This window comes from Pan paniscus, chromosome 12, assembly GCF_029289425.2.
Source record: "Pan paniscus chromosome 12, NHGRI_mPanPan1-v2.0_pri, whole genome shotgun sequence".
NCBI classification, from domain to species: Eukaryota; Metazoa; Chordata; class Mammalia; order Primates; family Hominidae; genus Pan; species Pan paniscus.
The window spans coordinates 71,788,427-71,812,742 of NC_073261.2; the positions used below are offsets into that span (position 1 = coordinate 71,788,427).

A 24,316-nucleotide genomic window follows, 5' to 3' on the forward strand; every position below is an offset into this window, starting at 1 on the left:
GGGTCCTCTGCTGCTTCTAGCGTAACTCCAAGTTGGTAGTTTTACATATTGAGATTAATTAACAGTTTTCTATTTGAAAATAAAAATTCTCCTGAGCTAGATTCTGGAAACCACTGGCCTACAGGATAAAGGCTAAACTCTTTGGCACCACGGCACTCCTTGTTCACTCCTATAGTCCTGCCTTGAGCTCCTTCTGCAGCTCTTCTCGTGGCATCTCGACATAGCCAGGCATGTTCAGGCCATTCATGGCACTGCTTGCTTGGCCTGAAATCCCTTTCATCTACTGACAACAACTCTCCTCTGTGAAAACTGAAAATCTTTTCTGCTGACCACAGACTTGTTTTCACTTAATCACCTAACTGTATTTCTACCACTGATCACAGTGCCTGGCACATAGTTAAGTACTCAAATATTTTACTCATTCATTCACTAATAAAGGAATGAAACAAAATCAATAAGCACTCATTCTAATAAAGCTTAAAAATAGATCACTTAGGTGTACTTTGAAATGTACCTAACTGCCACAGGATATTCCAACACCATGTAATAAAATTGAATTAATAGATCAATGCTAGCATTTTAAAAAATGGAATAGAATAGAAAGTATCAGAGCATCTCATGTGGTACACGTAAACACTACTTTGTGAAATTTAAATGTGTGTGGATACACACAAATACACCCATAAACATACATTTATGTGTATGTATATTCTCAAATATACATACATTTACGTGTACTATATTGCCATATAAAATATATTCCTTACTGAAATGGTTGAAAATTATTTCTTTCAAAATCACAAGTCAGTTATAGGTTACATCTCCATGAGTACTCTGAAGTCATCCATTGAGTTTTTTAAAACATAGAAACATCATCCCCCATCATAAAATTCAGTTCGGACAATAATTGTGTTGCGTGTGTCAATTAAAATGGCTCCCTGAATGTGAGGGAGTTAAAAAGAAAATCCACATGTGGGCATGCCTGAAGATTACGACTGATTAAATGAATGCACAAACAAAGCTGCACGGGAACAACTGTTAATTCAGTGTGAGGGGTTTTAGATTTCACATTAGTATCAAGTGCATCCTCCAGCCTCGCCTCTTCTCCATCCTGTATTTCTCAAGGTAGTCTTGAATGCCTCTACATTATTTACAATCATCCATACTAACACTGGCCTTCCTTCAAATGCTTGGAGACAATGAGTATAATTCCATGGACAGTGTGTATAGGGGCCCAGGGCAAATGCTGGAAGCACACACAAATCCTCTGCAGTTCTAGGTATAAAAGTGTGTATGTTCATAGTAGAGACATATAATGGGGCTAATAGATTTGGTCTGTAGGCTTACTTCTCCAAAATCGGCATATAAAACAGCTTTGGGACTGGCAATCCATGGAACTGTCAAATACATGTCCCTGGCTAGAGAAAAAGGTAAAAGCTAACTGGAGAGCCACACTGGCTAAATAACATGCTGCTAGTGGCATGGATTTAGGAAGTTACTAGATTGTTTTTGTTGTTATTAACCACAGGAAAAAAGGCTTAAATTACACATCAGTTAAAACGACGATAACATTCTCCTCCACTTGTGCTCTACAGTGAGGGGCAGATGAATGGCCTTTGGCTGTTGCAGCAAAATAGAGGTAATCTACGTATAAACTACTACAATTTTAACATTCCATTCCCTATCTTGCTTGGTCACTATAGTCACCTAATACTCTGTATGTCCTTGTCACAATACACTTCTCCAGGAAAACTGTGGCCAACATTTGGAAAAATTCACCATGAAATTCTCAAACTTCAACTGCTAACATGTACTCCAGGCTAATGATGACAGAGAAAAACACAGGCAAACTGCAGGCCAACCTTGGGGAGATAGTTTCTTTAGAGATGCCCTCTACTGAGCGCCCCTGATATCCAAGGAACATAGAAGGTAAAGAGGCAAAGGGGGAAGAGCTCCAGAAACATCCCAGTGACCTAAGGAAGGAAGAGAAAACTAAAGAAATCTTTAGCTTTAGTTCTTTTAACCAAAAAGGGTAAAAACCTTAGGGTGAGATACCTGGAGCACAAAAGGAGGCAGGGGCCAAATCCACAGTAAAGGACGTGTGAGTCACTGTGTAATGGCTTCTACTAAGCTAGCAAACAATGCCTTAAATTTCCCAAACCCATCTCTACCAAGTTAACATTGCAGCATGTTAACATCATACAGACACTGCCAGAATGAAAATCTAAGACAAATATTCTGGTAGGAGAAAGATTAAACTCCAGGATTCTATCAATCAGCTGGTCTTACTTCTGTTTATTACTAGAAAAGAAAAATTCATCTTAGTTCAGACTGCTAAAACAGAATACCACAGACTGGGAGATTAACCAACAACCATTTCTCCCTCACAGTTCTGGAGGCTGGAAGTCAGGGTGCCAGCATGGTTGGGTATTTGGTGAAGGACCTCTTCCTGGTTTACAGACAGCCATCCTCTCAGATTCTCACATGGTAGAGAGAAAGATCATTTCCCATGTCTACTTTATATGGACATGAATCCCATTCACGAGGGCTCCACTTTCATGACCTAATTACCCTCCAAAGACCTCACCTCCTAACACCCTCATGGTGTGGGTTAAGATTTCACCATATGAATTTGAGTGGGAGGAACAAACATTCAGCTCATAATAATGTTTTCAATAATGTACACAGAGTCCACGCACATTGGCTCACACCTATTATCTCAGCACTCTGGGAAGCCAACGTGGGCTGATTTCTTGAGCCCAGGAGTTCAAGACCAGCCTGGACAACATGGCCAAAATTCGTCTCCACCAAACAAATATAAAAATTAGCTGGGCATGGTGGTGTGTGCCTGTAGTCCCAGCTACTTATGAGGCTGAGGTGGGAGGATGACTTGAGTACGGAAGGTGGAGGTCGCAATGAGCCAAAATCGCACCACTGCACTCCAGTCTGGATGACAGAGCAAGACCCTGTCTCAAAAAAAAAGTACACAGAAAATATCTCAAAAGATACACATCAAACTTTTAAAAGGAATTATCTTTAGGGAGAAAGATGGGAAAGGCTTTGGGGAAAGAGAAACATTTATTGTCCACTTCTGCAGTGTTTGAACTTTTTTTTGCAATGCATGCACTGTAATGTACAATGTAATACATTATTTTATAATGCATTTTAATGTAAAATTATTAAACACAAAGAAATCTTTAATAGGTATCGCAAAAATTAGGAGGAAATTTTCCCCAGATGAAAGTGATAATTAATATCTCTGACCATGAATGAGTTCTTCAGTCTGACAAGCACTCAATAAAAAGCAGAGGTGCATTCAGACTTAGGTGAGGTGCTTGTAGGGAATGTGGAAACAAATGTTACCACTGTCACTGTCTTCAAGGAATTTAGTCATCAGCTGGAGGGAGACTATGGATACACCCACCTAAGTACACACATGACACTAATAAGACACAGAGAACATGGGGTACAGAATAGCAAGGGCCAAGGAAGTTTCTTGAAGAGGAAAGGTTACTGTGAACCATACAGGCAAGAGGGCTCCTGGCCAGGGCTGGAGCTCAGAGTGGAGGCAGTGGGGAGAGCTTGGGTTTCCTGCAAACTTAGAGTGAACCAATAGGTAAACATGTAACACAGGGAAGGGCTGAGAACCCGCAAATGGCCCAGCATCTCCGACTTCAGTCCATCTGTTTCTTAGGATGCCTAAAGACACAATCCTGTGACTAATAAGGCGACTTCACATACATGTTCAAAAAGTCTAAGGCGTCTGCAGAAATTTAAACCTGAATGGCAAAATTCTTATCAGCCTCACCCAATAACAGGTACCCATCAGTCAATGATGTCATTATCTGAGAGTTCTGAAAATTCACAGGCTTGCAGCAAAGAGGTCAAAATTCAGAGCTCTGCAAATTCCCTTCAAGATTAACTAATAAAAATACAGAAGAAATAAGAATTGTAGAAAACAGATGTATTTCTCAACCAGAGGATGAAAAGGCTAAGATTCAGGTTTTCAGGAAGTATCACAGCACTTTCATATTAATTCATTGCTTGTTTTATACACATTGTCTATTCCCCAAAAGAGGTTACATGTGAGTAAGGAACAAAGTGTTAATAGAGTACTTATATCACTGTACTGCTAAAGAATCTAGAATGGCACTCTAGTACTAAGCACCTGTCATGCTCTAAGAGTGATGCTTGGTTCTTGAGAATCCAAAGATGCAAGCTTGGGATAGACTGTTTCCAAGTTATCAACCACACATATTCACAAGACAATAACTTCAATGCAAATGAAACACCATGTTAAAGGCATATTCTAAAGACTGAAACGCTAATGTTTGTTTCTCTTTGTTAATTTTGTTTATTCAAAAATCTTAAATGAAACTGTCCATTATTGGGCTCCTTTTTAAGTAACCAACCAATGGTAAACATCACCTTGCATTTTATAAAATGTCTTTATCTCTGAATCAAGAACATCAGTCTATCTGAAAATGTGTTGTAAACATTCGTTGTTACTTATTGTCATCTTCCCAGCAAACTTTCCCCTTTGGGGGAAACAGCTCCATGTGGTTCCAGGGAGAGCTGCCATGCTCTTATGTCCCTCCACACTCCATACTCCAGTTCACTGCTCTAGACATTTGAGTAAAGCCTGGTAAATTACAGCCTTTCTCCCAAACACCCCTAATATTTCCAACTGGAACCAGAAAAAATGGAAGGTGGTAGAGAGTGAAGCCCAGGAGCAGATGGCAGCCATGTTTCCTGTCATCTAGCAGACTACTACAAGGGGCAGAGACAGAAGCCCACTTACACAAGGTCACTAACAACAAGAGATGGAGAGATGAAAAGCCTTAATTTCTGTTGTCCTAGGGGCCCTTCACCCTTTCTTCAGATTGGCTATTTAGCCCTTCCCTTGATCATCCAAGATACTCCTCCAGTCTCTTTCCCCAAAAGTCCTACTATAAAATGCCTTCCTCCACCCCACCACAATTCTTCTGCATTAGGCATGCCAACAGTATCCTCCAACTGCCAGTCAGATGCCTCTGAGCTATGGATGGATGGAGCTGATGTGTTCTATACATATGGCTTCCAGCTCCTCACCAATGTTTGGGGACACCTCTTCTGAAGGTATCCACTCTAAGTATCCGGTTGGCCATGATCTGGTATAAAATGATCTTCCGGGTCAATCAAAACCCCATCTCTGTACCCAACCTTACAGACATTTGAACTACAGGAAACAAGGATATTCAGTCATTTAGCAATGAGGACAAAAGACAAAGGATAGGCAAGAGCTGGGGTTGGAATGACAGTATACCAAAGCCACATGTGAGCTGAGTCAAGGAGGAGCAGATACTAAGTAGAGGGTTCCAATGAATGAGGCACATGGCCCATCGGAAATATAAGTAATGCCTCCAGGTCCACAGCAGCCACTGTCACATAGATTTTTCAGGGCTCATTTGCATGAAACTTTGTAATAACTCTCTTGTATGTATGTATTTATTTTTTAAAGACAGGGTCTTGTTCTGTCACCCAGTCTGAAGTGCAGTGGCACAAACACGGCTCACCGTAGCCTCAGCCTCCTGGGCTGAAGCAATCCTCCCACCTCAGCCTCACAAGTAGCTGGGACTATAGGTGTGTGCCACTGTGTTCAGCTAATTTTTTTTACTTTTCAGAGACACAAGGTCTCACTATGTTGGCCAGGCTGGTCTTGAACTCCTGGACTCAAACAATCCTCCCACCTCAGCCTCCCAAAGTGCTGGGATAACAGGCATGAACCACAGCTCCTGGCCTCTCCTTCTTTTACCACATATCCACCACACACATATCTTGGTTGTTCAGAGAACTCAAGTGAATCTGTATTCCTTACAACCAGAAGGACCTAACCAAAAATAATTTTCTAAGCATGATTTTTTTCAGAAGTCAATCATTAGACATAGACCAAATATTTAGCTCTGCTGTCACCTGGACCCCTCTCCACTGGACTGCTATTGAATATGATCATGTCAAACTACTGGTGAATTTATAGCTTAATAATCACAACTATCTTCTTTAATTGACTTGGTATCAAAAATCAAATGCAACTTAAGAAACTATTTAACATCTACCTAGCATCAATTTTCTCTCCTAATTAGAAAATTAAATTGAATGGTATCACTGAAGATGGAGGTTAAATAAAATTCTAGAGAGCTGCATTGCATTGTTAAATTTAAAAATATACTTTGTGTCATTCTGAGTTTGCTTTTATCATGGGACATGTTTTATTTTTAAAATACACAGAACTTTACAAGTGCCTTATACATAAATTAAATTTATACCTTTTATCATCCTATGATAGTACTTTCTCACAGGTCCACTTTGGTAGAAAACTGGCAAAGGGGTTAACTGTGTAAGTGAATTTAATAACGACAACAAATAGAACCATCTGAGACACCAAACACCCACCAATAGGCCTTTATGATGACCACATTTGGGGAAATGAAAAACTTCCTAAGTCTACAGTACTTACTCTATTTTTGAGACAGAGTCTTGCTCTTGTCACCCAGCCAGGCTGGAGTGCAATGGCGCAATCTCGGCTCACTGCAACTTCCGCCTCCCGGGTTCAAGTGATTCTCCTGTCTCAGCCTCCTGAATAGGTAGTTACTCACATGTAACAGGTGTGCACCACCACATCAGGCTAATTTTGTATTTTTAGTAGAGATGGGTTTTTACCATGTTGGCCAGGCTGGTCATGAACTCCTGATCTCAGGTGATCCACTTGCCTTGGCTGGGATTACAGGTGTGAGCCACTGCATCTGGCCTACAGTAGTTTCTGATGCCTACAACAGATCTGCCATCTGTTTCCAGGCAACCACCAAATAAAAATCACAGCACTATGGTACTGGTAGCTTTTACAGAGTATTTTCTGCTCTTTCTCTCTAATCTACCACTATTACTTATCTAAGAGAGCAGAGACAGAAATAAGGTACTGATACATGCTACAGCACAGATGAAACCTGAAAAAGTTTTGTTAAGTGAAAGAAGTTAGACACAAAAAGGCCACAGAGTACATGACTCAATTTTTAGGAAATGTCCAGAATAGGCAAATCCGTAGGGTCTGAATGTAGACTAGTAGTTGCCTGGGGCTGGGGGAAAGGAAAATGGGAAGTAACCGCTAACGTACATGGGATTTCTTTGGCAAGTAATAAAAATGCTCTGGAATTAGTGGTAATTGTCACATAACTCTGAGTATATTTTAAAAACTGCTGAATGGTATACTTCAAAGGGGGTATATTTTATGGTATGTAAATTGTACTGCAATAAAGCTGATATGTGTGTGTGAGAGAACATGTATGCAGACAGAGCCAGGAAAAGGATAAGAAGGCAGAAAGGTCACATACATTTTTCCTCTTTTGCTTACACAGGCAGTCCCCAAATGAAGAGCAATTGTATTCCTTTAATTCAGTCATAAATCAACTCTCAATTCTATGAGATTTTTCACAGAAGAACGGAGCGCCTCAAAAGTAAGTGAGTGACTTAGGGAAAGAATTCTGGTGGAGTGGAGAGAATGAGGAGTTCAGACAAAGGCTAGGGGTGGAACAGGAGACAAAAAGGGGAATGAGGATCAAGAGAGGTTCTCTGAGGTGACTGAGGAAGGAGAACCTGGGCTCTCAAAGAGTGAGGTGCAGGAATAGGGGCTGGGCCAGGAAGGGGGATGAGTGCATGGTGAATAGTCAGAAACTCTGGGAGCACGAGGCTTCCATCTGCATGTTCTTCCATGCCTGGATCACTCACCTCAGCGACTGTGAGATTTCAGCCATTGCTGAGGTAAGAAGAGAGTCTGAGGTAGAACAGGAGAAGGAATCCAAGCTGATTTCAGAAGCAGGGGAGAAACTGGGTCTATAGTGGTGAACAGACAGAGGAGGGAGAAGGAACCAGAGGAAAACTACACCTAAAAAAGTAAAGCAAAGATTCTTCCACCTCTATGGTGAGAAAACCATGGAAACCATTTATATGTGAAAAATAAATTGAGGGTATAATCTAGGACTACGTGCAAAGACCTCAACAGACTTTCTCTCAATAGCTTTCACGAACAACTTGGATATAAAATGCTCTTTCAGATTCAGATTTCACAAACAATGGTAGTATAGTTACTGTGCGCTAGGGACCACACCTCTTTCACAAATAGTCCCAAATAATGCATAATTTAGGGATACAGCCTGAAGAGTAGATGAGGAAAATAATGGGTAGCTATTAAATCCCTGTTAATCCTCTCTGTAAAAACCCATTCCACCATGCAAGAAGCTGTTCTCTTTCCCTTGGGGCAGGAAAGTGTCACCTCTGAACAGAATGTTAGGTGTGCGAACAAGAAGAGCCCTAACATGATTTAGACAATGAGTCCAGGTGTGAGATGGCATATACTATCTTAAGCAGCCCAAGGCAGACTTTCTGTTTTAAGGAGAGGTGTTCTCAGAGCCCTGCAGCCTAGCCTCTTCAATTCTGCTGCAGTGGAAAATGAAGCAGCCACGACGAGACTGAGGTCCCAGATTCCTCTCTCCAAGTTCCAGTGCTCTTCAGGTCACTAGACCCTACCCCTTAAAATGACTGGGGTGTGTGTGTTTGTGTGCGTGTGTGTGTGTGTGAGAGAGAGAGAGAGACAGAGAGAGAGATCAATCTTTCCCTCTAAATTACTACAGCAGGCCGGGCGTGGAGGCTCACGCCTGTAATCCCAGCACTTTGGGAGGCCAAGGCGGGCGGATCACCTGGGGTCAGGAGTTCGAGACCAGCCTGGCCAACATGGTGAAACCCCGTGTCTACTAAAAATACAAAAATTAGCCAGGTGTGGTGGCAGGTGCCTGTAGTCCCGGCTACTCGGGAGGCTGAGGCAGGAGAATCACTTGGACCCAGGAGGCGGAGGTTGCAGTGAGCCAAGATCGCGCCATCGTACTACAGCCTGGGTGACAAGAGCGAAACTCCATCTTACTACAGCAATCATTGCCTATACTAACTTCCGGGCACTTGTATACATATATAGTCTCATGTAAATAGGTTTCCTCCTCCTAATTAGATCATTCTAGGCCATGTTTTATAGATTTCTTTACATATTCAGGAAGAGGTTGGCTCTGTTCGTTCACTAGAAGTCAAATGGTTTACACACACACACACACACACACACACACACTAGTCCCCTTTAGCCTGGGTTTCACTTTCCATGGTTCAGTTACCTTCAGTCAACCATGGTCTGGAAATATGAAATGAAAAACTGAAGAAATAGGCAATTCATACGTTTTAAATTGCATGCCATCCTGAGCACTGTGATGAAATCTTGCGCCATCTCGCTCCATCCCGCCTGGTATGTGAATCATCCCTTTGTCCAGCAGACACACACTGCAGACGCTCCCTGTTAGTCACTTAGCAGCCGTCTTGATTATCAGATTAACTGTCAGGTAACCCTTATTTGACTTAATAATGGCCCTGGGCTGGCAATTCAGATATGCTAAAAAGAAGCGACTGTCAAATGCTTCCTTTAAGTGAAAAAGTAAAAGTTCTCAACAAGAAAAGAAAAAAAAAATCCTATAATGATAAGGTCTATGTTAAGAATGAATCTTCTATCTGAGAAATAGTTAAGAAGGAAAGAAATTTGTGCTAGTTTTGTTACTGCACCTCAAGCAGAAATGCATTTTTCTTGTCTCACAGTAGAATCAACACAAATTAGGGGAAGACGCAGTCTTTAAAAAATTGTGTAACTGTTTTCTTTTTACTTCAAATAAAATGCTGGTTTCCAAAAAGTCCAGCTTAGTTTGAATCACTGCATGTTCCATGATACCAAGGCAACTGGTCAGAGGTCAGGAAAGTGGGCCTGCAATCACGGGATGCAGGCAATCATTTACAGAAAACATAAAAACTACTTCACTGTGCTAGTTAACAGGATTGACCAACGCTCTCCTCAGCTTCCTTCCAAACTGTAAACAGTAACACCTCAGAAGTGGGGAAGTACCATCTACCATGTTTTCACTCCACATTCCACTTTAGGAATAAGTATATATCTTGCCAGTCTGTTACATATACAAAAGATGTATATTTCAAAGACGTAGTATAAAAAATGTAAAGTGTCTCATTAATAACTTTTCATGAGGATTGCATGTTAATATATTTTGGATATCTATAAATATTTTTGGATATAAACATAAAATTTTGGAGTATATGACAATAATCAATGTTAATTCTAACTATTATTATTTTTAAGACGGAGTCTCATACTGTCGCCCGGGCTGGAGTGCAGTGGCGTGATCTCGGCTCACTGCAACCTCCGCCTCCCAGGTTCAACCGATTCTCCTGTCTCAGCCTCCCAACTAGCTGGGATTATAGGCGCCCGCCACCACGCCCAGCTAATTTTTTGTATTTTTAACAGAGATGGGGTTTCGCTACATTGGCCAGGCTGGTTTTGAACGCCTGACCTCATGATCCACCAGCCTCGGCCTCCCAAAGTGTTGAGATTACAAACGTGAGCCACTGCGCCCGGCAATTCTAATTATTTTCTTAAAACACATCTAAGTCTTAAATTTTTACAAGCTGAAGACTTGAGGTTTCTTATCATTCAACTTGCATGAGGGGGAAGCTTTCAGATGAAGCTTTTCTCTGCTTGGAGAAAAAGCTGTTGCTTTCAATCCTGCCAGGTGCTCCAGGTCAAGTTCTCCGTATTTCCTCCTGATCATCAGGCTGATGTTTCTGGCTACTAAGGAGCTGGGGGTGGCGATGAGTGACGCAGATATGAATCAGACTGATTTTCAAGCAGCAGAGTTTAAGGAAAATGAAAGAACTAGGCACTGGAAGTGACTGATTGCTGGCCGATTCATTGTTGTAATGATAAGCTGGTACTCGACAAGTGATCACAGGCCTGATTGCTACATTAAAAAAAAAAAAACAAAAAACAAAAACCGATATAGCCAGGCTTTGTGGCACACACTTATAGTCCCAGCTACTCAAGAGGCTGAGGCAGGAGGATCACTGGAGATCAGGAATTCAAGGCTGTAGTTAGCTATGATTCTACCACTGTACTCTAGCCTGAGCAACACAGAAAGACCCCATTTCTAAACAAACAAGAAAACCAGCTGACATCCTGCATACTATACTAGAGATGCTATCTCCCCTGTGAAATATCTTAGTAGTCTGACTCCCCAGTATCAACTGGGTATGCTACAATTCAATTCAATTCTGACACCTCTACCTGACATTATTGTTAAATCCCATAGGATAAAGGGCTTGGTCCCACAAGACTGCCCCCATATCAGATGCCAGTTCCAAGTCCCAGGCCGCAGGCTATAAATTCAGGGGTTCCCAAGAACCCCCTCAGGTTCAATAATATGCTAGAACAACTCACAGAACTCAGGAAAACAATTTCCCCTTTATGTTTACCAATTTATTATAAAGGTTACAACTCAGGAACGGCCAAATGGAAAAGTGCACAGGGCAAGGTACTGGGGTGAGGTGGGGCTTCCATGTCCTCTCAGGGCACCCCACCCTACCCAAACCAACTACCCCCACAGATGAGTGGATGATGCTGAAAGTTCCAATTCTCTAACTGCTCAGTCTCGGGTGCACAGCATCATCCTGAGGCTAGCTAGGGATGGGAGACTATCCCCACCCAAAGTCATGGAATTAGCACAAACTCAGGTGTCAGAAAAGGGACACCTTATGGGTAACAAAAGACACTCCCATCACTCGGCAGACTCCATTGGTTTTAGGAGCCCTATGCCAGGAACCCAGAACAAAGACCAAATATATTTCTTATTATACTGCATTGAATTAAAAGCAATTCCTGAGGGTGAATAAGATGAAGACACGTAAAGTAAAAGTTATTTTAAAAATGTTTTTTAGGCCAGGCGCGGTGGCTCATGCCTGTAATCTCAGCACTTTGGGAGGCCGAGGCAGGCAGATCATGAGGTCAGGAGATCGAGACCATCCTGGATAACACGGCGAAACCCCGTCTCTACGAAAAATACAAAAAATTAGCTGGGGTGGTGGCGGGCGCCTGTAGTCCCAGCTACTTGAGAGGCTGAGGCAGGAGAATGGCATGAAGCCAGGAGGTGGAGCTTGCAGTGAGCCGAGATTGCACCACTGCACTCCAGCCTGGGCGACAGAGCAAGACTCCGTCTCAAAAAAAAAAAAAAAAAAGTTTTTTACAATTCACAGATAACCTAATAATAGGAAGTATCTGTCAACTGGGTGAGAATTAGTAACAAGTAGTTTACCTCACCCTATTTCCTTAGATACATAAACCCTGAAAGCAGCTTAGTAAAGGGCACAGGTGGTAGTTCCACTATCAGTACACGATGAACTACACCATTAAAAGATGAATTCCTGCATGTTTTGCAGATCTGCCTCAGAATTCAGACTGAAACCTAGATTAGATTGTATCTACTGAAAGCCCTAGAGGGACACAGGAAATGTGATACGTACATTTTTATGGCTCTAAGCAAAATGTCTTGCTTTAGAACATGCATGTTCAGCAGAAACCCCACAATAGCACTCCCTCCTGTTGGGCCTATCACTGTTATCACTCCCCTATAAGGGACAGGAAGATATCTCCCTTTCCTCAAAGTCAAGTGGTTAGCCTACCACACCACTCCCACATCAAGTGGACCTTTTTTTTTTTTTTTTTTTTTTTTTTTGGTGAAAACAGATATGTATATTTAGAATTAGCCAGATGGACTCAGTTTGGATGATCCCAATTTTGTTGGCAACATCCAAAGCATCATAATCAGGAGCCAGTGGAACATATGCCTTCTTCTCTCCATCAGGGTGTTGACCTTGGCCCCATCAATGTCACAGAGCTTCTTCACAGCCTGTTTGATCTGGTGCTTGTTGGCTTTAACATCCACAATGAACACAAGGGTGTTGTTGTCTTTTATCTTCTTCATGGCAAACTCAGTGGTCAGAGGAAACTTGATGATAGCATAGTGGTCAAGCTTGTTTCTCCTGGGGGTGGTCTTCCGAGGATATCTGGGCTGCCTCCAGAGTCTCAGTGTCTTGGGCCGCTGGAAGGTGGGTGACATGCCGATCTTCTTTTTTTTGTGGCCGTGGACACCTTTCAACACTGCCTTCTTGGCCTTTAAAGCCTTTGCTTTGGCTTCAGCTTTAGGCGGGCCAGGAGCTTCCTTCTTCACTTTCGGTGCCATCTTCTGAAAAGGGTCTCAAGTGTATCTTTGAGGTAACTCTGCTGGGTTTGAAACTTTATTTCTTCCTAGACTTTAGCTCGGTCCAGATGAAGTGGTCTCAAACACCGAAGGAAGGGGACCGGATGACCATCAGTACTCTGCATCAGTCACAAAATGTGATCCCCAAGCCAGGGCATCACCTGGCCTGTTGGATATGTAAATTATCCCCACTCAAGGCCTACTGAATCAGAAACTTTGGGGGTGGGCCCAGCATCCCGTGCTTTAACAAGCCCTCTACTTTTCAAACCACTGTTCTATTCCAGACACTACTGAATTGTTCGGTAACTCCTGCTATCAGCATATAGTTTTTTAGAGGACTCAAGAGATTCTTCTGTCCCACAGAATAAGGAAGTAAAAGAATAAGTAGGATAACATAATTTCCTTCATTACCTTCCTCCAACAGATGGGTTTCCTGGTATCTTGTAAATTCACTGAATGCAATTCCTGCCCCCCCCATCCAGTATCATTTAACCTGGAAGCAGCATCTTTCCTTTTCCATAATTTGCCATGGTTCCTCATGGTTTCTTCTAGACCACAGGATGCATTCCTGAGAATTCCAAAGATCTTTTTAACATGTTTGAATTACCTCACTAGCAATGCTCTCTGCCAATGAGCTTTACATCTTTTTTTTTTTTTACTTTACTGAATATTGAAAAAGAGCATACACTGCAGAGTTAGTATGCCTTCAGCCACTTAGCAGCAGTACGCCCTTGGGCAAGCTTCTTAATCTCTCTGGAACCTGTTTTGTCATCTATACAATGTAGACAGTAATAATCTCTCTCATATGATTGTTATGGGATTAACTGTTAATATATGCCGGCGTTTCCCACAGTGCCTGGCACACAGTATAAGTACTATATTGAGTGCTTGCTATTATTATGACTACAGTTACTGAGGGACCTAGGTAAACATCCTAGAAAGGTTAAGACAAATGATGGATACTAAGGACAGCTGGAGGCTCTCCTCTCAAACTGTAGGAAAGACCACATGCAAAGAACAAGGAACTGTTCTGTAGTTTGCAAACAAAATGGTCCTTTAGAAAGGAGATAATACATAGCCTGGAATCAGAAAGTAAGACTCAAGATCAAAGGTAACTGGCCATCACTAGCATACTGGCCTAAAGACTCAAATGAAAATACAAGAAAAAGAGGTGAGAGATTAAAATACAAATCACTTTACTAGCACAAGCCAGGGTCATGATTTCCATAGAGTTCCATGTTAATGAATGATAATGAAGCCCCAATTCTAGAGTGACTGATTAATCATTCATTCAGGCCAGCTCAAGAAAGATCTTTAAATCAACACCACTCAAGAGACAAATTATCCTAAAGCAGCTGAATAGTTTTTCTGTAGTACATTGTTAGCTGTACCCCCAACATCCATTCTCCTCTTCCTCTTTTCTGTTATATTCCAATTTTTCTAGCCAACTTGTTTGGTTGAGACTGACCAAACTTTCACTCTAAGGGGTGCATCCTGTTTAGAAGTTAACAGCACATGAGATTCTCCAACACCAGCGGGAGAAGCACATGATCCAAGTCATGATCAATCACGCCAGTGAGACTGATATATCCGGGCCACGGTAAGCAGAAAAGCATCCTCTTTTCTGCTGGATGTCCATAGTCCAAGGGGGCCTGGGACCTGGGGCAGCCATCTTGGGACTACAGGATGGAGCCTGCTTGTGAACAGAGCCTGCACTAGAAAATAAAGCCAGAGTAGAGAGAAAGAAACTAGATCCTGGTCACACCATTTAAGTCCAGGAGTAAGTCTTGCTTAAAGACTGAATTTGCCTACTGTGTGACCAATAAATCCTCTTTGTCACTTAAACCACTCTGGGTTAGGTTTCCTTTGTCCACAATCAAGATGACTCTAAATGATGCATGCTTCATAATCAGATTCCACTATAAAGGCAACAAAAATGTGAGTTATGTAGTTAGAATTAACAGTAAACTTAACTTCTCAAGTCATGACTTTGATTTACTTATCACAATTAAAGACATTAGAAAAAAATCATTTGGAATAAACTTCATCTGAAATTTCATTTGAAATCTCAAAGTACAGATGCAGGACCTTGAATAAACTCGGTTTTGATACTTGGTTTACATATATTCAGTACAGCTGAGTTTTCAGAGCCACAGAACGCTTTCCTGATTTTCAGGGCAATTTTAGGGTAAAACACTCCTCACCCTCACTGGGGCCATGGAGAAAGTGTGCTCTAGGTGTTCACCAGCAACAAGGGAATGAGAAATCACAAAGTAAGGACATGTTCCACGAACTAATGGACCAATGGCAAACTTACTCGTTACTGTATTAAATGTGCCTTTACCAGATTCAGCTTTTGCTTTTCAGATGTAAAATCCTTGCGTGTGATACTAACCCATCTTGGTACAGGTCAGGCCAGTTAATGTATCACAGGCACTAAGTACACAGGTTAATTTGTATATTTTTGAGTATAAGGAATAGTATGCTTTGATATTTTGGAATGTAAGATTTGTCAAAAATAAAAGAATTCTTACAAACTTAGGGCAGCTGTTCTTGAATTGCTATAAATAACACTCTGTGCTCTGAATAATTTTGGCCATTAGAGTTGACAGCTCTCCAAATATGGAACTGACTACCTTATAAAATGGTCAGCTGGCTCTCAAGGACACATTTAAATAGAAGTGAGACAACCTTCGAACATGACAGCGTCATGGGAACAGGGTGGATGATTTTAAGGGGCATCCTGATTTTAGGCATCCTGGGCCTCTGTGACAGGCGTGAAGGACTCACCTGCCAGAGCCTTGATGCGGGATCGCTCAAAAAGCCGCGCAGAGCTGTTCTCATTGTCCCAGTCGTCGACATCCCAGCGGTTGTTGACATCACTGTACTGCTGCTGGATCTCAATGTTGTCATAGTCTGTGGCTACTGTGGTCGTCATCTTGAACTGTCTCAGCTGCTCCTCCACATCAGCTCCTTCTTAGAGTTCTATGAGAAAGAAAAGGAAAAACATTTAGACGTCTGAAGTGTATACAGTCCCCACGGAACCAACTGGGATAAGAGTGAGCAGAAAATAAAAACAGTGCTTGCCAAGAATAGGTCTTCTGGAGCAATGCTGGTTTTAGGTTTTAGCACTGTCTCATAATAGGTGTGTGACCTTAGCCAAGTTACTTAGTATCTCTAAGCCTCAGTTTCCCCAACCATTAAAGAGGGAAGATACTTCAGAGGTTGTTGACAGGACTGAATGAGATGATGGATACCCCCAAAATGGTGGGTTTATTCCTTCTTTCTAAAGTTTAAACTCTGCAATTTAAAAATGTTATCGGAGGGCCAGGTGCAGTGGCTCACGCCTGTAATTCCAGCACTTTAGGAGGCCGAGGTGGGCAGATCACCTGAGGTCAGGAGTTCGAGACCAGCCTGGCCAACATGGTGAAAACCTGTCTCTACTAAAGATACAAAAATTAGCTGGGCGTGGCGGCACATGCCTGTAATCCCAGCTATTCGGGTGGCTGAGGCAGGGAGAATTGCTCGAATCTGGGAGGCAGAGGTTGTAGTGAGCCGATATCGTGCCATTGCACTCTTGCCTGGGCAACAGAGCGAGACTCCGTCTCAAAAAGAAAAAAAAAGAAATGTTATCGGAGGTAGATCAACACCTACGTGGGGCTTCTGAATGAACTCATTTATTCCCATTGTGTATCACCATAAATTATAATCTTTAAGCTTCTCCTGGAAATTCATAAAATGTTATATAAGAGAACTAGCAGATCATTTTATCTAAACATCTCACTTACATATTAGAAAACTGATGCTTAAGATTAAGATGTAAGGCCAGGCACAGTGACTCACGCCTCTAATCCCAGCACTTTGGGAGGCTGAGGCGGGCGGATCACCTGAGGTCGGGAGTTCCAGTTCAGCCTGACCAACCCATCACTACTAAAAATAAAAAATTAGCTGGGCGTGGTGGCGCATGCCTATAATCCCAGCTACTTGGGAGGCCAAGGCAGGAAAATTGCTTGAACCGAGGAGCCGGAGGTTTTGGTTGAGCCGACATCATACCATTGCACTCTAACCTGGGCAACAAGAGCAAAACTCCAATAAAAAAAAAAAATTAAGATGTAAGTGTATGGCAACCAAGGACAGTACCAGTGCATGGTAGATGCTCAATACACGCTTGCTATTCTTTATCCTGAACTGATAAGCTTTAAACACAGCTTCTACCTTCAATATAGCTATTATTCACTCATTGAACCAAAATACAATTAAGACTTACTACGTACTCTGTGCTGGACCAGATGCTAGGGATAAAAATGAACGCAATAAGGACCTGGCTCTAGGGAAGCTTATATCCTAGTGGTAGGAGCTGGACAAAAAGCACACAAGAAAAGGCAAGATAGTTTAAAGAAAAAAAATGACAGCAGAGTCATGTGACTATTTTTAGATCTGGTGATCAGGGAAGGACTCTCGAGTGGGTCCTGAAACTGAGAACTCAATGTCAAGAGGAATGAGTCACGCACAGATCAAGAAGAATAGTGTTTCAGGCAAAGGAAGCAGCATAGCATGCGGGAGGAACGGCAAGTTCAGTGTGGCTGAGTCTAGTGGGCAGCGGGAGAGACTCGGAGACAAGGTTAGGGAGGGAGGTGGGCGAGCCCAAGTGTGGCAGGAAGCAACTGGAGGATTTTAAGCTAATAACCGACACCACCCTTGAGTGTATTTGTAAAATATTCTTCCCAGGGCTGTGTGGAAAACAGATTCTAGGCGGCAATAATGGAAGCAGGGGCCACTTGGGAGGCTACTCCAGAAATGATGGCCGTGCAGCTCTGGGTGGAGAAGCGGGGATGGTTAAGAGGTGGATGTGCTTAGAGGTGGATGTGCTTTGGAGGGAGAACTGACAGGACCTGGTGAAGGACTGACTAGACCCGAGACATTGAGAAACTGAGCTAGTGCTATGCCTGATGCCTATGGGTGTGGTTAAATGTGGTTAAATTCCTGCATATTTTAAATTTCACTGGGGGGAAACAGGCTCAGTCAGGCATATGAAGCTATCTAAGTAAGTTGTTAATCTGCAAATGTAAGAAGAAAGGAGGGAAAAGACAACACCCCTTTTAAAGTGGTATGAAGATATCCCAAGAAAAAAAATAAATTATCAACATTTTTTTTTTTTTTGAGATGGAGTTTTGCTCTATCACCCAGGCTGGAGTGCAGTGGCACCATCTCGGCTCACTGCAACCTCCGCCTCCTGGGTTCAAGCAATTCTGCCTCAGCCTCCCGAGTAGCTGGGACTACAGGCACGAGCCACCATGCCCAGCTAATTTTTGTATTTTTGGTAGAGACGGGGTTTCACTATATTGGCCAGGCTGGTCTCGAACTCCTAGACCTTGTGATCCGCCCGCCTTGGCCTCCCAAAGTGCTGGGATTACAGGCGTGAGCCACCATGCCCGGCTGTTATCAACATCTTAAAACTCAAAAATTTATTGTCAGGTTTTTGTAGCTGGATGCTCACTTAGTGAAAGCCTTGTTCAGTGTGCACCAAGATGTGCACCTAGGCCAGAGTCAGCAGGCCTCCTCACCACAGCCTGCGTGCTAACCAAACCAGACACCACTCAGCAACACAGAAGGATCATTCAAGAGATGATTCTTCCCCCTCACATATGCCACCACACAAAAAATAAACAAACCCATATATGTAGAAAAGAAACATTTATCGTGCTTGAAATGCAGCTTTTTAAAAGTTCCAGCACATAACCACACATGCCACATGCAACCAAGTTTCCATAGTAAATAAGCTGAAACAAATTAACTGCACCTTAAATAAACAGTAGGCTCTTGGGTGGTACCAGCACACAACTGCCTGCTCTTTTGTCATGGCTGTTTTCTCACATGCTATCCAAGAACACCGCCAACACACCCCACATGTTCCTGAGGAAGAAGCACTGAATCCACTTTACAACTGAGCCACAACATCTGTGACTCAAACTGTCACCCATCTCTGCTCTAATAGAAAAATCCTGAATGGAAGTAAAATCCTGGATTCTCATCAGAGAGACATACTCAATCTCAATTAAGTACATTCACGGGTGTATTAATTTTCACACCTACGTTAGCAATTTATTTATGGGATTTCATAAAAACACAAAAACTTCAGAAATCTAATCCAGTAAGTATATTCCATTGAATGATCTTACAGTGGCATTTAACATTCAAAGTCATAAACCCTTCCAAAAAATGAAAATTAATATTGTCATGCAATCATCTGATCTTGAATATAGTTAACTTTCATGACTATTATCAATATCAAAGACTTTTATAAAATTCAAACTTGGAAGATTCTATCTCTAGGGAGAAAATGTGAAAGTGCTATTAATCCCAAATTCTGAAAGTACAGAAAGTAAAATTTAATCCAACCCAACCCAAGGTAAAACCCAAGCAAGGCATGCCTCTCCCCAGGTAAGTTTTAGCTATTTGGTGCCACCTGCTGACCAATGAGAAGAAACCCCCAGGGCTGCTATACCTGCGCTGCAACATCCACCGCACCCGACTCCTGCAGAAGCCCAGCCTGGCCCCTGCCCTGCCCCCACCTGCGACTCTCTCTTTCTATCACTGAACCAACAACTGCTTTCCACAGATTTCTTTCTTTTTTTTTGAGACAGAGTCTCGCTCTGTCACCCAGGCTGGAGTGCAGTGGCATGATCTCAGCTCACTACAACCTCCACCTCCCAGGTTCAAGCAATTCTCCTGCCTCACCCTCCTGAGTAGCTGGAATTACAGGTGTGCACTACCATGCCTGACTAATTTTTGTATTTTTAGTAGAAATGGGGTTTCACCATGTTGGCCAGGCTAGTCTCAAACTCCTGAACTCGGGTAATCTGCTTGCCCTGGCCTCACAAAGTCCTGAGATTACAGGTGCGAGCCTACCTTGCCCAGCCCACAGATTACTTAATAAGTAAGTGATAATTCTTGTCTTAAGCTTAAAAGAAGTCACTCAGAGAACTAAAGCACCTTTTTTCCTAATGTTCTTTCTTAATGGTGTTCCTTAAAAACACTACTATTGTTCCTTAAAACGGAAAGGTTAGGCCAAGAGTGGTGGCTCACGCCTGTAATCCCAGCATTTTGGGAGGCCAAGGGAGGCAGATCACTTGAGCCCAGGCGTTAAAGACCAGACTGGACAACACAGTGACACCCCCAACTCCACAAAAATAAAAAAAAAAAATAGCCAGCTGTGGTGGCATGCGCCTGTGGTTCCAGCTACTTGGGAGGCTGAGGTAGGAGGACCACTCGAGCCAGGGAGGTGGAGGTTGCAGTGAACCATAATTGTGCCACTGCACTCCACCCTGGGTGACACAGCCAGACTCTGTCTCAAAAGAAAAAAACAAAAAACAGAAAGGTGAATAGGAAGTCAAAGTATCCAAATTATCCACTAGTCTGTGTACAAAATAAATAAATAAATATATGCCAAGCACAGTGGCTCACACCTGTAATCTCAACAATTTGGGAGGCCACGGTGGCCAGATCACTTGAGCCCAGGAGTTTGAGACCAACCTGGGCAAGATGGTGAGACACCCTCCCAACCCTTCTTCACTATCTCTACAAAAATTAGCCGGGCATGGTGGCACGTGCCTGTAGTCCCAGCTACTTGGGAGGCTGAGGTGGGAGGATCACTTGAGCCCAACAGGTCAAGGCCGCAGTGAGCCATGATCGTGTCACTGCACTCCAGCCCAAACAACAGAGTGAGCCTCGTCTCAAAAAAAAAAAAAAAAAAAAAAGCAATGCTCTGAGTTCTTTTTATTCAACTGTTTCACTCAAGTGTCCAGAAGTTGATGGTAGAGACATCTCTTTTCTTCAATATTCTCCATCTGTTCAAAGACAATGTCCTTTGTCCAAAGAAAGCTGAGTATTTACAGTGATAGAACCCATTATTTTATTTTCAGGCAATTTCAAGGCAAAACATCCCTCGCTCCCACCATAGCCATCATGGAAAGGTCCCTTCTAGGCACTCAACAGCAGCAAGGGAGTGACGTGAGGGTGAAGAAGTCAGAGTCAGGGCAACAGTATGGAAGAGTGTGCCCATGGCATGGAGACTCCAAACTCCAGCATGCTACAAACATCATCATCCTCTAACCCACTTCCACATGGACTAGGCCAGCTGTGAGGACAGTTTATATCATACATACAGGTGTCCCAGGAAGTTATCTAAAAAGGGCTGGGTTTTCTCAAGGTGCTATTGGCCATGCCTCCCGTGGGCTGTGAAGTCATCTGTACTTCTTAAATGGCTGTGGGAAGGTTAGGAAGAGAAGGGAGGAAGGCTTGGCCATCTTGGAACTCTGCCTGGTGGTTCCACCATTAGGAAACCCGGAAAGGACTATGTAAGGCTGACACAAGGAAAGGGAATCTCCCCTTGAAGAGAAAGGCCCTCATCCCTCTAATAGCAGAGCAAGGGCCTGGATTCCACTGGACTTGCTCACCACAGTAGGAGCTCGTTAAATAACTTTTGAATGAATAAAAACAGTAATACCCTGCGTGTGACAAGGGTAATGCCCATGTTCTTTGTGACTAGGTTTCAAAAAGATACGAAAGTGCCTATCTACTTTCCCTGCTCTTCTCTATTGTGGGGTGGGGGGTGGGGTGGCATGGGGTAGGGTGTGGGTGTGTGTATGTATAAAAAGGAATATGTAGAAAAGCGAAGATCCTCCCCCTCAAATTACTCTTCTCTAATCCTACATCCTATGAACTGGAATTTTCCATAAGATGCACAGAAATTCCAGATGCTTTATTATTTTCTGCTTCAATAAGCAGACACTAAATTCATTTCTTCTAACAGGTAGATCAAGGCAGAAATGGATGTGGAAATTATCATCCTGTACCTTTGAGGTAAAGAGGCTTCTACAGCTCTGGCATGAGCTACCACAGGTCATAACCATTAGGAGAGAAACTGGAATGTTACCATGCCAAGCTTTCTAAGTATTCTCTTAGTTCTCCTCTATATTGATTAAAGTTCGTAAAGTCAATACCTGGAACAGCCCAGAGGGAAAATACTTTACCTGTTCTCTTACTTCTCAAGATACCACATTTATTATCTAAGTCGCACAGGTTATCAGATAAACTTGCAGGTTTTTGTTTTATGAAGAAACAATAATCCCCAGGCTACTTTCCAGCATCCTCTTCTGTTACTCTACAAAATCTTCCTTGGTGACATCATCCACGTCTCTGTCTTTGCTGGTTACCCGGTGCTGACAGCTGCTCCCTGGACAGCAAGGTGCAGGTGTCTCCTAACAATCACTAACTCCGCCTGTCGAACACCGAACTCACAGCCCCGACCTCTACGTCCTGCATCTCCTCCACCACTCCCTCGCTGAATGGCATCCCCACTTCTCCCAGCCGCCCCAGACACAAACCTTCGCAGTCACCTTTCACTTCTCCCTCTCGCTCCACAGGGTGGCCCTAAGGTAACTCGTACCTCCTGAAAATCTCATGAGTTAGTTCCAGCAGGAGTTTCTCATTCCAGCTCCTCATCTCTCATTGTAATCCCTAATCCATTCCCCTACAGTGCTACCAGAGGGACCTTGCTAAAATGTAATTCCAGTTATTTTATCCCCCTAAAAACTAAAATCTACCAAATGGCTCCCAATGCCATCAGAATAATGCCAAGAAGCCTTAGGAGAGAAAATGAGATTCTTCATGAGGACCTTGCCCATCTCTCTAGCCTGGTCCCACTATCCGTGTCCTAAGCTCTTGCAACTCCTGAGAGAGAAGAATCATGTTCTTGTCTCAGTTCCAAACCTATCACCTGGAACAGCTCTTTGCTCTTCCTGCAAATCCTAGCTCAGGTATCACTACATCCAGGAACCTCCTCAAATCACTCACCACCACCACCACCTGGTCTGAATTAGACAACCTTAGACAGTGCCCACATGCACTCCCTCTGACACCTTATGCACCGCTGACCTATCATTAAAAGACTGCTTCATAATTACAAACCTTCTATTTACTTACCATCAATAAGCCATGGCCTCTTGAGGTCATGATCCCATCATTCTGTCTTTATAACTCCTAGCAGGGTGCCTGGTAACATTAAGTGCTTGCTAATTATTTGTTTCTAAATGGGCTGCCTGGACAGGTGGCAGAGGGAGGACTGGGAGGTGAGAGCACAGGGGCAAAGTCAATTGGAGCTGCCACTCTGGTACTATCTCCATCAGTCACAACACCTGAAACATATACTCCTCTGATTTAGATAGATGTGGTAGACACTCTGCTTTCAAGGAAGTCACATTTTTAAAAATAGGCTGCTAATGAAAGAGTGAATATTTTATAAGGTGCCTCTCCATACACATAATAAAATTTAGATTTCCCTTTTTAATTTAGTTTTTACCCTTGTAAAAAAATTATTTTTTGTCTGAACTACTCAGATTTCAGAGAGTAAAGCAACAAATAGAGAATACATGGAATTTTCATTGGCACTACACATATGCACACACCCATATACACACACTTCCTTAATACCCAATCTTAAAAGGCTCAAATAAATTAAATAAAATGAAGAAGGTGACCAATGTTTGCCAGTCCTTTTCAAGGAAGAAAACTATGTAACAATTACTTTGGCAGAATTCAGAGACCCAAATGTTCTGCAAACACTTAAAACACTCCCACTTTATTCATAAAAGACTTGAAAAAGTGTACACTGGATGCTGGTATGCTATCTTTAAAAAGGCCTTCTAAGGACTCTGAAGGCACCAAACTGCAAATTGTGTGTCTGAGAATTTTGCTTCAACTATCTCAACTGTTCAGTTGCCAAAAAGGAGTATCTACAAGAAACCACTGTTTTTTTTTTAAAATTATACTTTAGGTTCTAGTGGACAAGTGCACAATGTGCAGGTTTGTTACATATATATACGTGTGCCGTGTTGGTTTGCTGCACCCATTACCCCGTCATTTACTTTAGGCATTTCTCCTAATGCTATCCCTCCCCCATCTACCCACCCCATGACAGGCCCCGGTGTGTGATGTTCCCCGCCCTGTGTCCAAGTGTTCTCACTGTTCAATTCCCACCTATGAGTGAGAACATGCAAGAAACCACTGTTTCTTAATAACCTGTCTGACCTATTATTACTCAGGTACATGGGGCTAGTGCCAAAAAAGGACCGAGATTGCATCCCAAACATTCA

General features: G+C 42.7%; 1 protein-coding gene, 1 long non-coding RNA gene and 1 pseudogene across 2 annotated transcripts in view; 1 reads left to right on the forward strand and 2 right to left on the reverse strand.

Moving 5' to 3' along the window:
* SPTBN1 (spectrin beta, non-erythrocytic 1) overlaps positions 1-16,101 on the reverse strand; it is a 139,556-nt gene extending 123,455 nt beyond the window's left edge. Inside the window, exon 1 of the mRNA XM_034953145.3 lies at positions 15,954-16,101. Within this exon, the coding sequence (XP_034809036.1) occupies positions 15,954-16,101 (148 nt within the window). The remainder of the gene's footprint in view (positions 1-15,953) is intronic.
* Positions 1-23,129, forward strand: part of LOC134728652 (uncharacterized) — a 39,284-nt gene extending 16,155 nt beyond the window's left edge. The window contains exons 3-4 of the long non-coding RNA XR_010109276.1: positions 7,392-7,490; positions 21,976-23,129. This is a non-coding gene — a long non-coding RNA (uncharacterized LOC134728652). The remainder of the gene's footprint in view (positions 1-7,391; positions 7,491-21,975) is intronic.
* LOC117979151 (large ribosomal subunit protein uL23-like) lies at positions 10,618-15,955 on the reverse strand (annotated as a pseudogene).
* Positions 23,130-24,316: the final 1,187 nt, after the last annotated feature.